The sequence below is a fragment of the Petaurus breviceps genome, unplaced genomic scaffold (assembly GCF_028583685.1).
Source record: "Petaurus breviceps papuanus isolate PSGF00001 unplaced genomic scaffold, PetGlider_PUasm1.0 229, whole genome shotgun sequence".
Classification (NCBI taxonomy): Eukaryota; Metazoa; Chordata; class Mammalia; order Diprotodontia; family Petauridae; genus Petaurus; species Petaurus breviceps.
The window spans coordinates 2,951,055-2,969,939 of NW_027185903.1; the positions used below are offsets into that span (position 1 = coordinate 2,951,055).

An 18,885-nucleotide genomic window follows, 5' to 3' on the forward strand; every position below is an offset into this window, starting at 1 on the left:
AGGAAGGAAGGAAGGAAGGAAGGAAGGAAGAAAGAAAGAAAGAAAGAAAGAAAGAAAGAAAGAAAGAAAGAAAGAAAGGAAGGAAGGAAGGAAGGAAGGAAGGAAGGAAGGAAGGAAGGAAGGAAGGAAGGAAGAAAGGAAGAAAGGAAGAAAGAAGAAAGGAAGTGCACAGATATATGGCATCTCATGACTCTCTTTGGTCCATGAGAAAATCATCTAAAGAAAGGTTCAATCACTTACTTATCAATAAACTTGCCAATTCCAAATTCCAGTATGTTTAAAAGACAAGTTGTTTCATCTGGCTTTATTTCAATTCCCACTATTTCACTGATCTAAAACAAATGAAGAAAATAGATTAGATTATAATGACAAGAGCTAACATTGAACACTTCTTATGATATTTTTGAGGCTTGCAGCAAGAAACTTTAAGTCGTGTTCAACTCTTCAGGACTGCATTTGGGGTATTTTTGGCAAAGATACTGGAGTGGTTTACCATTTCCTTCTCCAGCTCATTTTCCATATGAGGAAACTGAGGTCTGGATGAAGTGCCCAGGGTTACACAGCTAGTTGGTTTGTTGTTGTCCTTCATTCTTGAAGAGGACCAAAATATTGTCACTATGTTGGGGCCAATGTACGGTGTGTCTGACTGTGGCTGATCAGACAGCTATGAGCTCAGAAGGCTCTATCACAGGTCAGGTACATAGTCCATCCATGTGGACATTTGGAGTGGAGATGTCTCTAAATTTGCACATAAGTGCCTGAGGCTAGATTTGAACTCAGAAAGATGAGGCTTCTTAATACCAGAACTGGCACTCTATCCACTATGCCGTCTAGCTACCCTGCAGCATGAGGACCTGGATTCAAATTCTACCTCTGAGACTTACTAGCTCTATGACTTTGGACAAGTTAATTAACTTCTCTGTGTCTCTGGAAACTCCTTAAGACTTATCTGAATTTAGGAAGGGTGGAAATCCACCTCTGGTAGCAGAATTGTTTCTCCAACAAAAGATATGTTTAAATTTTAGAAAGGTATATGTATGTATGCATGTGTATATATGTACGTACATGTGTGTATATAAAGTTATATATATGTATACATGTATGTGTGTGTATATGTGTGTGTACACACACACATATTTACCTCATCTGATCATTATGGCAACCTTATAAGGTTGGTATTGTTATCCCTATTTTACAGATGAAAACACTGAGGTCAACAGTTAAAGCGACTTGACCATGACTGCATATTTAGTAAATGTTAGAGACAGAATTCAAACCGTTTCTTTCCTGATCCCAAGTCCTGTACTATTCCCCATACAACAAAAAGATTTTTCACCCCAGGTTACCCATATGGTTTGTTTGAAGGTAATGGGAGTTTGCACCAACCGCCCTCCCAAATTCTACAGCATGGGATCCTGCCATCCAGGTTCCCCTTTTACAAAATAAGTTCTGCTGTGAGGGGCATCGTACTGTCGCTTATAGCTCAGTGGAGGAGTCAATGAATCAAAAGTTCAGTGAGAATAGGGACTTGGAGAAACACGAGAGCACTGGACCCTTGCAGCAGGTAGAAAAAGGGGAGAAAAGTATGCCGGTCACAGCATGGGGACAGAGGGGACAGGGTGAAAGACCGTAGCAAAGTAATCACCAAAGACACACACCAGGATTTCACAATTTGGCCTCCTGGTTAGATATGGTAGAACTAAAGAAGGCTGAGTTAGAAGGGATCTTGGAAATCCTCTCTCTATCCACCCTCCTCATTTTGTAAGAAAATTGCATACAAAACTCCTACAAAGACTTTACTTGCCCCAAATTACCTACTAACAAATTGACAAAACACTTTATTTTTGAAGCACGTGAGAGCAAGGAATCAGATTGCCTTAGCATTTCTCATTCCCTATATCTCATATTGACCAGCTCCAGGAATTTTACTCAACATACATAAGGAACTTTAAGATTTGCAAAGGCTTTTTGCACATTACCGATTTGATCCTTACAATAACTGTGTGAGATAAGTGCTCTCATTCCCATTTTACAAATGAGGAAACTGAGGCTCAGAGGGATTAAGTGAGTTGGTCACACATCTAATAAATGTCTAAAGCAGGATTGTTTGGTTATTGGCTCCAAGTCCGGAACTCTAACCACTATACTAGGGAGGGTAACCTGAGGCCTTGAGGCCATCGGTGGTAAAGACCGAGTACAAATTTTACAGAGAAAAATCCTTTTATTAAGGTGATTTGTTCTGTGAAGTCTGGATTCAAAGTGTTGCTCTTGAGGACCTAGAGGATCCCGTGTGGCCATGGAGCTGCAGGTTTCCCACTGCACTATAGTATATCTTTTGTGTTTCTCAAACCAAAGGGTCAGGTGGAAACAATATAGTGACTTCCTTTAGTCACATATGAAGCTTTGATCTGCCCTGCTCCACCCCCAGACTAAATTCCTTACTGGAACAAAGGAAAATTAAGCTAGAACTTGCCCCTTACAACCTCAGCCCATCCTTGTTTTTTTGACCACCAAATGATGATGGCATCAGGGTCTTCACTGGAAATTCCCAAGTAGCTTCCCACACTAGCTAGACTCTGCGCCAGGCATGGATTCAAGATAGTTATAATAGAAGGTAACCAATCATCAGAGAGCATCTGCAGCTGGATAAGACCTCAAGAAATCATGTAGTCTAACCCCTAAATTTTACAGATTTTAAAAAAAAGAGAGACCTAGAGAAGTTAAGTGACATCAGATGTGGGATTTGAATCTATGCCCTCTGATGCCAGTCAGTGCTTTTTCCACTTTTCAACAAACCTCTGTTGACTACTATGCCTACAGGAAGGGCAGATAGGTGGTGCCATGGCACACAGAGTACCAGACCTGAAGTCAGGAATACCTGAGTTCAAAACTGGCCTCAGACACCTACTAGCTGTGTGACCTTGAGCAAGTCACTTCACCCTGTTGGCTTCAGTTTCCCCACCTGTAAAATGAGCTGGAAAAGAAAATAGCAAACCATTTCAGTATCTTTGCCAAGAAAACCCTAAGTGGGGTCACTTAAGAGTCAGACACAACTGAAACAACTGAACAACAAAAAATACCTACAAGAAACTTATATTCATTCTACTTAGGGAAAAATAATATGTGCCCACGTGATATATTTAAGCTATTAAAACTTAAAACTTGCAGTAAGACTTTTGTGACACCCTGTACAACATCACCATCACCATCACCATCACCATCACCATAGCTAACATATAACATACATATAGCATGTACTCTGTGCCAGGTCCTGTGCTGACTATGCAAAGTAAAATATATACAAAGTAATTAGGGAAAAATGGCAGGGATGGGCAGTGATCAGAGAAGGATTCATTTAGAAAATGATACTTGAACTGAGTTTCAGATGAAATTTTCAACTTTCCTACTGGCATTCCAGTTTTCACCCCATGAGAAAACCAAGGTGCCAACTTCTAAGCAAAATCATTCTGGAATATTGTTCTCCTGAAATATGCAGCTAAAACCAACCATTTCTCTGCAGTACAACTTGAATTTATATATATATATATATATATAACATATACACACACATATGTGTGTATGTATGTATATGCATGTGTGCATATATATACATACACTACATCTATATATGTATATTATACATGTGAGAGACAGAGGGAAAGGGAAAGAGAGAGGAAGAAAGTGTAGATAGCATTGTGATTACAACCCCACCTATAAGATGGATGGATTAAATATAGCATTTGCTCTAGGCAAAATACTAAAGAACACAGAATTTGTCCATGATGCCCTCCTTTCAGTGCCTTTTCCACTATCTGCTCATCCCACCCTCCAGGCATCCAGGTGGCTTATCAGGGAGAGTATCAGTTCTCTCCTCCCTCATGTTCCTTGGTGCCAGACATTCCGCCATGCTGGTTCATTCTGGTGGCTTAAGCATTTCCCTCTCTGGATCCCTCTTTCACAATATAAGTACCCCTTGAAGGGACACTGAATTGTCCCTAACACTTTAGTTAGTGACCCAGGGCTTGTTTTCTTATATTCTTTCACCTTCTATGACAATGACCTTTCTCTGGCTGTAACTCATTCCCTCAGGGCTAGGCTCTCTGTGCCTTATAGAGGAATAGTTAGCTAATCTTACTAACATGTTGATATACTTGGAAAAGAGTGGGGAGGGAGAGCCATGGGCCTGCTTGCCTGTCAGTCTGTCTTCCTCCTTTCCTTCCCAGGTAATATGTAATATATGTGCATTCTGACAGTGACCTTCAGACTCAAATATCACTCCCATATTTGTAGTATATTACTGATTCCTATTGTGGTGATTCCTCCAGGTCAGATGAGAACAGAGGGCAAGGTATGCCATGGTGGTCTATTAGGATCCTTTTCAAAACCCTCAAACCATAGCACTATCAACACATAGGGCCAGAATGATTTTTCAAAGGACTTTTCTATCTAACTCTTAGGGTCTATGATTCCAGTAGCCGCACAGCGAGATTTATTTCCAATCTGTTTTCACACCACACATCACCCTCACACTTGAGCGTATATAAAAATCCCAACTATTTTTAGGTAGAATGTTTGTTATTCGTATTTATAGAACCCAAAGGTTGGAAGGAAAATCAAAAGAGGTTTTCCAATGGAGAGGCACAGTACTTAGGCCAGCTCAAAAAGCCTGGGCAGGTGCCCCAAATCTAGGGAGCTAGGGCTATTCCCCTTTGTGGAGAGGCTTTCCTTTGCATCGAAGCTAATCTCTTTCTGCTATTTTAGTCTCTTATTCTCATACTGGGCATTCTCTATATAGCTTTCATCTGAGAGGCACCTCGGTATGGTGGAGTGACTGTAGAATATGGAATCAGGAAGACTTGTGTTCAGATCCTGAGAAACATTAGCAGCATGACTCTGCCCAGGTCAGTCATTCCACCTCAGTTGGCCTCAGTTTCCTTGTGAGTAAAATGAGTAAACTAATAGAAACCATCCCACAAAATTATTGTGAGGAGCAAATGAAATAATATATAAGTAACATGCTTTGCAAATTTTAAAGTACGCTAGGTGGAACCTATTATTATACTATTATTGTCATCTATTTGGAAAAGGTGACAAGATCACCCATCAGACTAAACCATGGTCCTAGTCTAGCATAGTGGTTCTTAAACCTTTTGGTCTCAGGACCCCTTTACAATCTTAAATATTACTGAAGACTCCAAAGAGCTTTTGTTTATGTGGGTTATATTGATCATCCTTTATTATGTTAGGAATTAAAGCATCTTACTATTATTATGAAAAGAGTTTAATCTTTATGGACCCCTTGAAAGAGTTTTGGAAACACCTAGGCATCCCCAGACCATACTTTGAGAAGCATTGCTTCTATATAATCATCCCTAGTTGGCAAAATGAAGCCAACTCTGGTTGATTATATGATGAGAGCTATTGCCATCGATCTCTCAGTTTTCCCCATGATCACCGGGAAATGACAGCAGGGACCAGGACAGCATGGGTTACGGAAAATACCGTTGCTCATCACCTGCTTTGTGGTCACCTTCAACTTGATCTACTCCTATCCCATGATTTCAAAGCCTCAGTAAGAGAAAAAGGATTTCTGTTCCAAAAGGCTGAAAGAACTTTAGGTTGAGGGGGAGGGAGGCTACTGGATGCTTAGGAGGACTGTAAAAGAGACCTGCTTCCAGTGCCTGTCCTTCATCCCCTTGTTGCAGGAAACACCCAGGATCGGAAGATGCGTCTTGAATTTGTCGATTTTGAATTTGACATTTTCTGCCACACGCTTGGGCCCAGGAAGGTCGCTCAGAGTCTTGGTCAGTTTGTACATTGTCCTCCACATGTTGCTTACTTCGTCAGTGATTTCTTCGGCATTTAGTGTGTACAGAGGCCCTGCCGGGTGTAGAAAGGGATCTTCAGGTTATGGAGATGTAAGGAAGGGGAGTTTTGGGTTATAGAGATATAAGGAAGGGGAGTGAGTTTCAGGTTATAGAGATACAAGTCACATGTTGTAAACCCAAATTCTTTGAGCGATGCCTGCCTCAGAAAGGAATAATAATAATAAACATCTGTAGGGACAGAGGGGCCAGGTCTGATTCTGTCGGAATATGCAATTCCCTCTATGAATGCAGGTCAGCCCTTTTCTCTGTAACTTAAAAGTCTTAGATGTTTAGAGTATTGAAAAGTTAAGTAACCTGCACCAGGTGCACAAAGTCATTATGTGTCACAGGCAGGACTTGCCTCTGACAGGCTCTCTACCTCTATATCACATTAATATGGCACTTCAGAGTTCACAAAGCACTATATGCCATGTCATTTGAGTCCCACAACAACCCTGTGATGTAGGTGTTATAGATATTATTATCCTGATTTTACAGATCAGGTTAAGTGACTCATACAGCGAGTAAATATGAGTCTTTCTGATTCCAATTTCAAGGCTCTATCTACTAAAGAATTTGAATTTCCTGTTCAGCCATATTCTCCTTGTGCTTCAGCTGTTCTTTAATGGCACAGAAAATCAATAAGCATTTATTAAGCATTAATTATTATCTAGGCATTGTGCTAGGATACAAAAAGAGGTAAAAAAAAAAAAACAATCCTAGCCCACAAGGACCCTATGATCTAATGGAAAAGATACATAAATCCTTTCAAGTTTTAAGGGAACAGCATCATTGAGCAGCTGATGATTTTCAGTGCTGCCAAACAGTTAATGTAGCTTCCAAAAGGTGCCACAAGGAATTACCCTCCAACCTGGCAGAATCTTACTCGGTCATCAAGTAGCTCCTCTCAAGCTTCATTATCTCAACTCTATAGATATGGAAATCAAGGCACCAACAGGTAAAGAGATCTGCCCCAGGTCATACAGTGAAACCAAGTGAATGAAAAGGCAAGGAAAAAACCCTCTGCATCTTAGTCCCAGGCTCCTTCTTCATGCTAGCTGCTGGAGCCACTATCTGAGGTTGGATGGTGTTAACCAGAGCTGTGAAATGATGTCCTCATAGAGACGGAAATAGTTATGCCTAGAATGGCTTTTGCAAAGTCAAAGTGTGTTCACTTTGTTCTGTCTGTCCTGCCATATCTGCCAGAGCAAGAACGGCCCCATTCTGGAACCTTGAGTTTGCTCCTACAGAAGGTATCAGGTAATAGGGGTTTGACTAAGAACTGCACCAAAACATGACCAGTTCAGTCTATAATGAAATGAGGGGTTTGATTAAAGCTCTTGACCTCTTGTTATCCCTTTGACAGTCTGGTGAAGCCCATGGGCCCCTTCTCAATAGTTGGAGGAAATGCTAAATTTCAGTTAAAGTGTGAGTAAAACCGTGTATGTCCATGGACCCCTCCAAATCTATCCAAAGACCCCCCAGGCTCAAACCCCCAGACTAGAAGATCTATGAGGTTCCTTTCAGTTCCCCCAAAGAGGGGAGAGAAGAACGGTGGGTCAGGCTAGGGGGATATCAATGAACCTTTAGTCACATCTCTCTGAAAGGGATCTTTGAAGGGCTTTTCCAGAATGCTGGGTCTAAATAGACCCAGCAGGACTTTTGGTCAGTGAGGATGACTCACAAACAACCCAGTTTATACCTCTTATCAGAAGTACTGGCCTTCAGGAGGTGGTTTTGGTTGAGGAAATGTGTTTCACTGGGATGTAGGTAGTTTAGAGGCTAAGTTTAGCATAAAGGAGTGTGATATAGTAGAGAGAACACTAGACTGAACCCTGGGCTCAGATGCTGACTCAGACACTAGTCAAATCACTTAAATCTCAGTTTCTTCTTTTGTATGATAGGGAAGGGAAGTCCCATGACATTTATCAGGTGGTGTAGTGTATAAGAATAGGATATTGAACTTGAGGTCAGAAAGATCTGAGTTAAGACACTTATTTGCTGTGTGACCTTGAGTGAGTCACTTAATATCTCTCCGTCTCTGTTTCCTCATCTGTAAAATGAGGATAACAATAGCACTTACATGACAGGGTAGTTGTGAGGATCAAATGAGATAATATATGTAAAACCCTCTGAAATTTTAAAGTTGTATAAAAAATGACAGTGATTATTATGGAATGAATGTGGAATTTGGAGCTGGAGGTCCTGGGTTCAAATCCAGCTCTACTACCTGTTGTTACCTGGGTGACTTTGGGCAATTCATGTTGTCTTTGAGACTCAGTTTTCTCATCTATAGAAATGAGTGGGTTAGAACAGATGATGTCTAAGAGTTCTCTAACTCTAAATACTATGATCCTGAGGGTATTTGTATTTTATAGCAAGAGTTGATGAAACTTCTCTCCTTTCTGAAGGATCAGGCTGAGGCAGTTACCCTAATTTGTGATACCCTGGAAATAGCTCTGCTCTTCCCACCCTAGTTCCTCAGTCTAAGTCTCTATTTCCTATTCTCTATCTCTCCCTCAGTCTGTCTCTCTTAATCTCTCTCTCTCTGTGTGTATGTCTCTCTCAGTTTGTGTATGCATCTCTCTCTTTGTCTCTCTCTGTCTCTATCTCAGTCTGTCTTAATATCTCTCTCTGTGTGTATGTCTCTGTGTGTGGATCTCTTTGTCTCTCTCTGTCTCTATCTCTCAGTCTGTCTCTGTGTGTCTTTCACTGTCTGTGTCTCTGTCCCCTCCCCTTTCTTCTCCCCTCTCTCTCCTTATCTTCCAGATCTGCCCAGTTCAGCATCACTCTCCCCAGCCCATCCTCCTCACCATTCATCCACTCTTCTGATTTGGTGAAGAAGCTGTAAGCTGTCATCCAGAGCTGTTCAAAAGGCACCTTGTTGGTCATTATCACCTGCAGGAGGGGGAACTTACTCTTCTCCTTTTCTAACAGTTCTTCCTCTTTGTTGATCGCCTATGAAGAGCAAACAGCACTGTGAGCCATGTGACCATCAATGCCCTCTGCCCAGACTCCTTAATCACTTGGTGTGACCTCAGCCCAGAGGCTGTCTAGTGACTGGGAGTGCTGAGATCCTGCCACACTTAAAGCCCTAGTCTCTCACTTTCCCCCTCTCACATCAGGATGCAATCACAGAGAGCCTAGATCTAGTGTTGGAAGAGGTAACTGAGATCATCTCATCCAACCCCTTCATGTTACAGATGAAGAAACTGAGGCCCAGAGAGGTTAAGTGGCTTATCTAAAGGCACAAAGTAGCAAGCATCATAAGTACTCTCCACCCTTCCTTGAGGCAGTCACAATTCCGACTTTTAGTCATGACATTCACAGGCACCAGAAAATACAAGTCGTTTAACTAGTTCTCAGTTGCAAGTAGTGATGTCCGTGCAAACAACAAAGAGACTTTGGTCTCTTTCACCCAGTGCCCTTCCCTCCCACATCCCAGAATCACAAACCTCAAATTCCACTAGTGCTGTTTCCAGGTTTCTAGTCAACTCATTAAGTTTTTCAACGTTGTTTTTCATTTCTTCCATGTTTACCACTTCTTTCTTTCTAAAGCTCTCCACTTCCTTGAAGTAGCTCTCAAGTTTCCCCTCAAATTCAGCACACCTGAATCAAAGACAGCCCCATTTATCTAATGAGTTTCAGTGAGGTCCATTTGCAATGGATTGTAGCGATGGGGAGCCCTCCCACAGTAAGGCCTGGTGAAAATTTACCTCTGGGGGGGATAACTGCCAAGGGGTATAATTTAAAGAGCTTTGAAGTAGGAAATCAAGAGGCCCAGATAGTATAGCCATACCCACCACTGACTTTCTGTGACTTTGGGCAAGTGACTTACCATGTGATTCAGTTTCTTAATCAGTAAAATGTGGCTTAATTCTCTCCCAGTACTATTGTGAAGATAAAATGGGGGTGTTTAATCGATGTGAGAAATATAAAGCAATAAAGAAATGTAGAGAGAAAATGTGGCATAATGAATAGAGAGTCATCCTTGGAGAGAGGAATACCAGGATTCAGAAGCTATCTCTGGCACATACAGGCTGGGTGACCCTCTCAGTGTCCTAGGCCAGTAATGTCAGACTCAGGAACAGGGGCACTAAATCTTATTAAAGGATCCCTGCAGACTGCTTAGACAGACTTAGAAAACCACTTACTCACATTATCCGTGTTCTATTGGGGGCAGTGAATAGAGTACCAGGCCTGGAGTCAGGAAGACCTGTGTTCAAATCCAGCCTCTGACATTTAATAGCTATGTGACCCTCGGCAAGTCACTTAGCCCTGTTTGCCTCAGTCTCCTCATCTGTAAAATGAGCTGGAGGAGGAAATGGCAAACCACTCCAGTATCTTTGCCAAGAAAACCCCAAATGAGGTCACAAAGAGTCCAACATGACTGAATAACATATTTATTGTCAGTCAACAACCATTTATTAAGACTTGACTATGTGCTGGGTACTATGCTCTTCATCCTGAATCTCTTATTTACTCCATTCATCCTGATTATCTTAAATGAGAAATAATTCTAGGGGAATTTCTTATTGGGCTTCTAGGACCAGAATATACCACAGAGATTTATGCCCATAGCCCTATGGCAAAAGGTTTGGGTACATCTCCAAGATGCCAGACTCCTTCAAATTCTGACAAGTAGGTTCCAATCTTTATGGACAACACCCTTGACAGGTATGCTTAGATCCCAAGTACAACAAAACCCACAGATGACCGAGTCCCATGCAGGGGGTGGTGCTAGGATACAGACTCTGCCCTCCTCAGAAACAGGAGTGCAACTTTTAATGCCCATCCAGCTGTGAGCTACTTTCTTCCGAGTGCTTTGCAATATTCAATTCAATTCAGTATAAATGCATTCATGCCTACAATGAGCAAGGCATTGTGTCAGGCCTTAGGGATTCAAAGATAAGAAGGGAAAACATTCATTCATAGATCTTGAGCTAGAAGGGCCCTCAGAGGCCTAGATCCAGAACCCCTCTCCTTTGACAGATGAAGAAATGTAAGCCTAGGGAAGTTGGGAGATTTCCCCAAGGCCACAAAGGTTTAAATGGGAGAGCCAGGTGGGGTTTGAACCTGGGTTCTCTGGGACTTCTTTCACTGCCTCACACTCTCTTCAAGTACTGTTCTCAAGGAGTTCATGTTTTATGAGATGGGGGTGGGAAGGAGCATACAGAAGGAACACAGATACATATAGTGGGGTGGGGGGGACGAGGGAATTATAGGCAGCTAGATGGTGCAGTGCATAGAATCCTGGGCCTGGAGTCAGGAAGACTCATCATCCTGAGTTAAAATCCAGCCTCAGACACTTACTAGCTGTGAAACCTTGGGCAAGTCATTTCACCCTGTTGGCCTCAGTTCCTTTTCAGTAAAATGAGCTGGAGAAGGAAATGGGAAACCACTCCAGTTTCTTTACCAAGAAAACCCCAAATGGAGTCATGAAGAGCCAGACACAACTGAAAAAAATGACTGAATAGCAGCAGTCATATCAGGAAATGATAAAGACAAAAGAAAGATCCCCAATGTTTCAGGAATATTTGAATTCCGGAGAAGGCACCTGAGGGGAAGATTAAAACCTGAAAGGTAAAAGTGAGGAGGGAATGAAAAATAATTGGGACTATGTAAATTCATAGAGAGAAGGAGAGGGTCTATGGAGTTAAGGAAACTCTAACTGAAACAGCAGGAATGAAGGTGAATGATGTAAACTAAGGCTAGAAAGGTAGGTTGGTATCAGACTGTGGAAGGACTTAAATGTCAAAATAGGGAGTTTGTATTTTTTAATAGGCAATATGGAACTATAGGAGACATTTGAGTAGGGGAGTGACTATGCCTTAGGAAATTTTTTTGGCAGCTATGTAAAGGAAGGAAAATCTATCTCTCAATACCAGTAATTCTCCTGTTCATGCTAGATGGTTAAGAATCAAAGCTAGGAAGAACTAAAATTATGGGTCACCCAAAAGACAATGAAGAAAAACATGGGGGAGTCTACATACAACACACTGGAACACATGACCAGCATAGAACTGTCCGTAAGATGGGACAAGACAAAAATATAACTAAAAAATATTTTAAAAACAAATATAACTAAAAATTTATTTCCAGAAAAGGATATCAGATGTAAGGCCCATATGTTACATTGGGACCTTCATGATGTTGAGCTATCCTCTGATGGACTCCCATTTCTATAGAAGATTTATGGGGGAAAGTAGACATGAGTCACACAAGATGAGGAGGCATGAGTAGCTTGAATCTGTATCATTGGAAGGAACCGTCTCTGAAGAGATCAACAACCCATTGAATTGACATATTGAAGATAGATGGAATGGGAGAATAGCAAAGATGGAGACAAGGAGATCAATTAAGAAGCTTGTACATTAGTCCAGATACGGCATGATGTGGTTTGAAATTGAAGGTGTGGCAGTATGAAAAGAGCTGTTGTGGAGGTAGGGTCTATGGGACCTAAGGATTGATTTGCTATTCCTGGTAAGAGTGAAGGAAAGATCAAGATGGGTCTGAGCTTATGAAGCTGGGTGACTGGGGGGATAGTGGTACCCTTTACAGAAATAGTGAAGTTTGAGGGAAGTAAGAGGGAAAGGTGATGAGTTCCATTTTGGGTATGTTGAATTTGCGGTACTGGTGGGATATCCAGGGGGAAAAGACCATAGGTATTTGGAGAAATGGGGCAAGAGTTCTGGAGGGGGATTAGGGCTATACGTAAAGATTTGGGATTTATTTCTGTAGGGATAATGAGGGATAATGAGATCACCAAGGGAGAGTGTGACCAGAAAAAAAGGAAGAAAAGAGCCAGGAGAGAACCTCTCCTGCTTGGAGACAGATACAGCAAAAAAGAATGAAAAGAGACATCTAGGCAGATAGGAAAACCATGAGAGAACAGTGCCATAGAAGCTAAAGAGCATAAATATTCAGGAGGAGGGAGTCTAGACGATTAAAAGACAATTGTTCTGCATAATAATAATAGTAATCCTAATGACAGCTAGCATTTATATAATACTTGAAAGTTTGCAAAGTGCCTTACAAATATTATCTCATTTGATCTTCCAACTCCCCTGTCAAGTAGGTGCTATTAATATCTCCATTTTACAGATGAAGAAACTGAAATAGATAGAATAAGTGTCTTTCCCAGGGTCACGTTGCCAGCAGTGTTGGAATTCAGATCTTCCTAGCTCTAAGCCTGTTGCTCTATCCATTGAATCACTTAGCTGCCTCATATGAATGTGATGGAGTAACATTGTACTATAATGAAAGGGACAAATTGGAAAAGCTTGGGTAGATTTGTATTAATCTTAAAAGGCAACATTTTTTGGGGGGGGGAAGGCAAGGCAATTGGGGTCAAGTGACTTGCCTAAGGTCACATGGCTGGTGAGTATCAAGTGTCTGAGGTTGAATTTGAACCCAGGTTCTCCTGACTCCAGGGTCAGTACTCTATTCATTGCACCACCTAGCTGCCTGCTAAAAGGTAACATTTTTGTAGACCTTTCAATGTGCCAGACACTGTACTAAGTGCTTTATAAATATTATCTTAATTGATCCTCACAACAACCCTTTGAGGTAGTGCTGTCATTACCGGCTCCCTACTTTTATAGAAGAAGAAATTGAGGCAAATAGAGTTAAGTGATTGCCCGAAGTCATTCATATAGCTAGTAAATATCTAAGACTGGATTTGAGCTCAGATCTTCCTTCAGGAAGACAACAATATAAAGGGAATAGAATTATGAAATGACTAACCATGACTCTAGAAAACCAATCATGAAAGGAGATTCTCAATCTTGAAAGATTACTGAGAGCTGAGGAGTGAGTAGGTGGTGAGTAAGCAGAGTATATAGGATGATGCTTTTGAGGAGTTTGGTATTGAAAGTGTAGCCTATGGCTCAGGGAGTCCCAATGGGGAAGGTTTTATACTTAAAGGGACCCAGATCCATCCTACAGGCATTTGACCCCAAAGAGGGTCAAGTTCTTTCTTTGGCTGTACCTCTACCTGGATTTCTGTCAGTCACTAATTTAAGCACCTACTATGTGTGGCACACACTGTGCTAAGAATACAAGAAACAAAAGACAGTCCCCTGTCCTCAAGGAGCTTACAATCTAATGATTTTTTCCAGGAAAACCTCTCATACAAAAGATAGGTATGGATCCTGCCCAGAGTTCCCAGCAGTTGGAAACAAGGTCCCTTCCCACAAATGTATTCAAGGTACAATATGGGCATGAAATATGGGACAGCTTTTATTGTACTCCACACAAAATTTAAGATACTTAAATGCATGCATGAACAAATACAGGAAACATAAAATGTTCAGTTAGCTAATTATATTCATTATATTCTTCCTGGAAGGCAAAGTCCCTTTGTAGAAATGGAAACAGAAACTTCACATTCACTTCTAGCCTGCATTGTCTAAGCTTATAAGAACCACTACAAAACTTTGACTAATTTAAAATTCCCACCCAGATAATGTAAGGTTTTCTTTAGTCCTTCAGGCATAGAACTGACTTCCCATTGGTCCTTTTCTCCTCTGAGAAGTATGTTGTTAAGGAAATCCTCTCTTGCTGGGTGATCAGCACTTGCTCTCCAGCTCAGGATCTCTCTACCCAGGAGATAACTTCTAAGCCTGGGAATGTTCCAGATTCCCCAAAATGAGAGAGAAATCCCTTCCACCCCACCTTTGATAAATTCTAATCTAGGAACCCAAGAGAAAGAAAGAAAAAGGGTGGAGTCTTACTCATAGAGATTATAGAAAGAGGCAAAGTTTTGCAAGCATAGACCATCTCCCTTAATTCACAGTTGTCAGTCATCTTAAAGGGAGCTCCAGTGACTATGGGAACCAATCAGGAATTCTCTATGTCATTTCAGTAAGACCTTCCTGATTACCCCCACTATAAAAGGGAGGAGAAATGTAGGATGACAATAAAACAGTTTTGAGGGGTGAAGTATGAGGGATGATGGAGCTAACAATGGGTAGATTTGATTTTCTCAATAAAGCAGGGAGTGAAGTCATCTGAGAAAAGTGGGGTTAGTGACTTAGAGAGAAAAGTTTGGAGCAGTTACTTCAGGGAGTGATAATAAGGAATAAATACAAGGATTACAGTGCATCAGTGAGGACCTAGTTGAGGTCAGAGACTCTGAATTTGTTATGAAATCAAACAGCATCATTGTATGACTTTCTCTTTCTTCAGAGGCATGGGAGTAGGAGGGAAGAAGGCAGGTAGCAATGATGGCTTGAGGTTGAATAAAAGGGCAATGGAAGAGAAAGCTACTCAAAGATGAAACATTATGCTTTGGTGAAGTGTTAAGTATAGGGTTGAGACAATAATGGGAAGAAAATAAGACCCAAATTGAAGTTAGGGGTTAGAATAACAGAAAGGGATGAAGGAGTTGGAAGTGAAAGTGGAACATAAGTTTAGGAAGAATGAGGCAGGGAGAGATGAAAGGACAAGAGATTATGAGCAGAGAGAGAATTTCTAAGTTCAAGATCATTGAGTGAAAACCATTTTGAGTGGTAAGGTTGTATGCCCACTTCTGCCTATGGCTGAGATATGGTGGAAATGTAAATCAATGGGAATGAAGAGATTGATGAATTATGAAGATATTCAAAGAGACATCAATATACATATTGGAGTCATCAAAGAGGAAATGGAGAGAGGAAGACTTTAAGCTACTTACTGAAGAAAAGAAGGAAAATGAGCTAGTGATAAGAAGATGGTAATAATGAGAATTCATATAAGGTAAAATACACTCTTGGGACATACTTCAAAGTAGGAGAAAGTGATGAATGATGGTGGGAAGAGTGTTCTTTTGTCTTAACGAATTATCTTCAGGAAAATGTCAGGTTATGGGTGACAAGAAACTAGAAAGATGGTTAGAAAAAGGATGAAGGTGAGCTTATTAGCAGCATAGCAGGTGTTTCAGAAAGTACAATGGAAGAGGAGAAGCAGAGAGAATGCTGGGTTTGAAGTCAAGACAATCTCAGTTCAAATCCTGCTTCAGACACTTACTAGTTGTGTGACCCTGGGCAAGTCATTTAACCTCTGTTTATCCCAGTTTCCTCATCTATAAAATTGGGATAATCATACTAGCACCTACCTCACAGTCAAATGGCATAACATTTGTAATGTGCTTAGTATAGCTCCTGCCACATAGTAGGCACCATATAAATGTTATTATTATTATTAATTAGATGTCTTCCCATGTCTGGAATGCCCTCCCCCCATACTTCTGCCCTCTAGTATAGTGGACTTTCTTCAAGGTTCAGCTCAGATATTTCCTCTGCAGGAAGTCTTTCCTGATCCCCTCAACTTCTGCTTCTCAAATTCTTATTTAACTGGAAGCATGTTTTCCCCATCCCCCTAGCTCAACATTAAGTCCTTGAGGGGAGGGTTGTGTCTTCGCATCCTTAACATTCAGCACCGTGTCTTGAAGCTATTATGGATAGATGTGGTACAAGCTAGAATTCTATAGGAACTCATAGGAGGAAAAGATAATCACAAGCCAGGGTGGAATCCTGGAATTTCAGAATTGGAAGGTACTTTAAGGACCTTCTCATCCAATCTCCTAATTTAGGAAGGTAAGACCTACAGAGGTTAAGTGACTTACTCAAGTTCACAAAACTAAGTTGTCGTTCATCCTTCAAAGAGAACCAAAGGAATCATGGGTGCTCTAGTAATTGGATTTAAATGAAGCAGAGTTGCACAAAGTCATCAGTTTCACTCTCTCCTCCAGAATCACTGAAGTCCAATGGCAAGACAAAAGTCACATAACTGGTGATGGCCCAGGATGCAGTGGATGACCTTGGCATCTTTGATGTCTGACCAAGCTCTAAGCTAAATAATGCCAATAACTAGACTTAAAAGGATCTGAGGGGTAGCTAGGTAGTGCAGTGAATTGAGCACAGGCCTCAGGAGGAGCTGAGTTCAAATCTGGCCTTAGACACTTAACCTTTAACTAGTTGTGTGACTTTGGGCAAGTCATTTAGCCCCAATTGCTTTGCCTTCCCCCGTCAAGAAAAAAAAAGGACCAAAGTCTCTTGATTTTTGAATAGATGCTTTTCTATTATAATTTGTAATAGTCAGGAAAGTCTTCTTGAAGAAAGGAGTGGGGGGGGGGGGGGGGGGTTGGACCTTAAAGGAAGTATCAGGCTTTATTTTGTTTTCACAAGACATAGAGATATAATATTGCATCATGAATAGAGAGCTGACCCTGAGGACAGGGTTCAAGTCTTGCCCCTGAGGTATTCTGGCTGTGTGACCCTGGGCAAGTCACTTAACCCATTTGCCTCAATTTTTTTTTCATCTATAAAATGGGACTAAGAATAGTACCTTCCTCCCCGGGTTGTTGTGAAGATAAAATGAGATAATATTTATAAAGCATTTAGTACAGTGACTGGGCATATAGTAAATGATATGTGATTTTTTTTTTGGTTGATTAGTTGTGTCTGACTCTTTATTACCCCTTGGGGTTTTCTTGGCAAAGATATTGGAGTGGTTTGCCATTTCCTTCTCCAGCTCATTTTAAAGTTAGGTAACTGAGCCAAACATGGTTAAGGGACTTGCCCAGGGTCACACTGCTAGTAAGTATCTGAGGTCAGATTTGGACTTAGGTTCTCCTGACTCCAGGGCCAGCATTCTATCCACTGTGCTGTCTAGCTGCCCCATATACATGTTAGTTATGGTTATTTTGTTGTTATTATTTCCTCACTGGAGAGTTCCCTATATTAATGACATTACAGGTCCAGTCTCTGTTCTTTACTTTCATGGAGGGGTAAGGCATTTGTCCAACGCTACAATGGAGGCAATAGTGGGAGTGAGGCCGGTGCTTGGTCTTTCCTCGCTCCAAGCCTTATCTATATCCAGTCCTCTGCTGACCTCTACTGTACAGAAGCTAACATAGACTAAAGGATGAAGTTAAGTAAAGTTAAATCCAAAGGGCCACACTAGCCAGGCATCACTGGTCACCATGGACATGGCTGAGGGCTAAAGACCATGTTCTGGAAACAGGAGTCCATATAGGAGTTGGAGATGGAAGAAAGAAAAGATAATGTCCTCCTTTCTCAGGACACAGGGCTTGACAAAGTAATGATTGCATACAGACACAAAAGAAACTGGTGAGTGAAATTCTGAAAAAGGTGAAGTTTGTCTTTGTACTCTCTTATCTCCCAGGATCCCTTTTCTCACACAGCCTATTACTGCTTCTTACTACCCTAAGACCCTCACAGATGGGTCTATTCCTCTCCTCAGTGCCGTCTGATTTCAGCTAACTTGTTGGGAAGCTGGCCAAGTGCTCTACAAATATTATCTCATTTTATCTTCACAACAACCCTAGGAAGTAGGTGCTATTCTTATCCCCATTTCATAGATGAAAAAATTGAGGCAAATGGGTTAAGTGACTTGCCCAGGGTCACACAGCCAGAATGCCTCAGGATTTCTATAGATGAGTCTCTTCCTTAGTCTGGTGATTGTAAATTAAAGACAACCATTCTCATGAGATACCTGGGGGTAGTATTTAATTTTTCACCTGTATCAGTCATAACCTCCTTAACTGTAAGCTCTTTTAGCATCATTGTCATAGTTTCTAGAACAATGTTGGGAATGTGGAAGATCTTTAATAGTTGTTGTTCCATCGTTTTTTCAGCTTTCAGGACTCTGCATGACTCCATTTGGGGTTTTCTTGGCAAAGATACTGGAGTGGTTTTGCCATTTTCTTTTCCAGCTCATTTTTACAGATGAAGAAAGTGAGGCAAACAGGGTTAAGTGACTTGCCCAGGGTCACACAGCTAAGAAGTGTCTAAGGTATGATTTGAACTCAGTTCCTCCTGACGCCAGGGCTGGAGCTCTATCCACTGCACCACCTAGCTGTCTAAAGGTCCTTAATTACTACTTGTTGTAAGACCAATTCTGGATCTACTGCAGAGTCAGGCAATTGCTTTGCCTTCTGTTTACCATATCTTCCAAGGTGTTCTCCACACTCAGATCACAGATTTAAAACTGAAAGAGATTTCAAGGGCCATCC

General features: G+C 41.3%; 1 protein-coding gene across 1 annotated transcript in view; it reads right to left on the bottom strand.

Annotated features, from left to right (window-relative positions):
- DNAH3 (dynein axonemal heavy chain 3) overlaps nt 1–18,885 on the bottom strand; it is a 184,783-nt gene that overhangs the window by 125,737 nt on the left and 40,161 nt on the right. Inside the window, exons 16-19 of the mRNA XM_069096531.1 lie at nt 9,323–9,476; nt 8,681–8,825; nt 5,669–5,880; nt 241–332 (exon numbers count right to left, since the gene is read on the bottom strand). Of these exons, the coding sequence (XP_068952632.1) occupies nt 241–332; nt 5,669–5,880; nt 8,681–8,825; nt 9,323–9,476 (603 nt within the window). The remainder of the gene's footprint in view (nt 1–240; nt 333–5,668; nt 5,881–8,680; nt 8,826–9,322; nt 9,477–18,885) is intronic.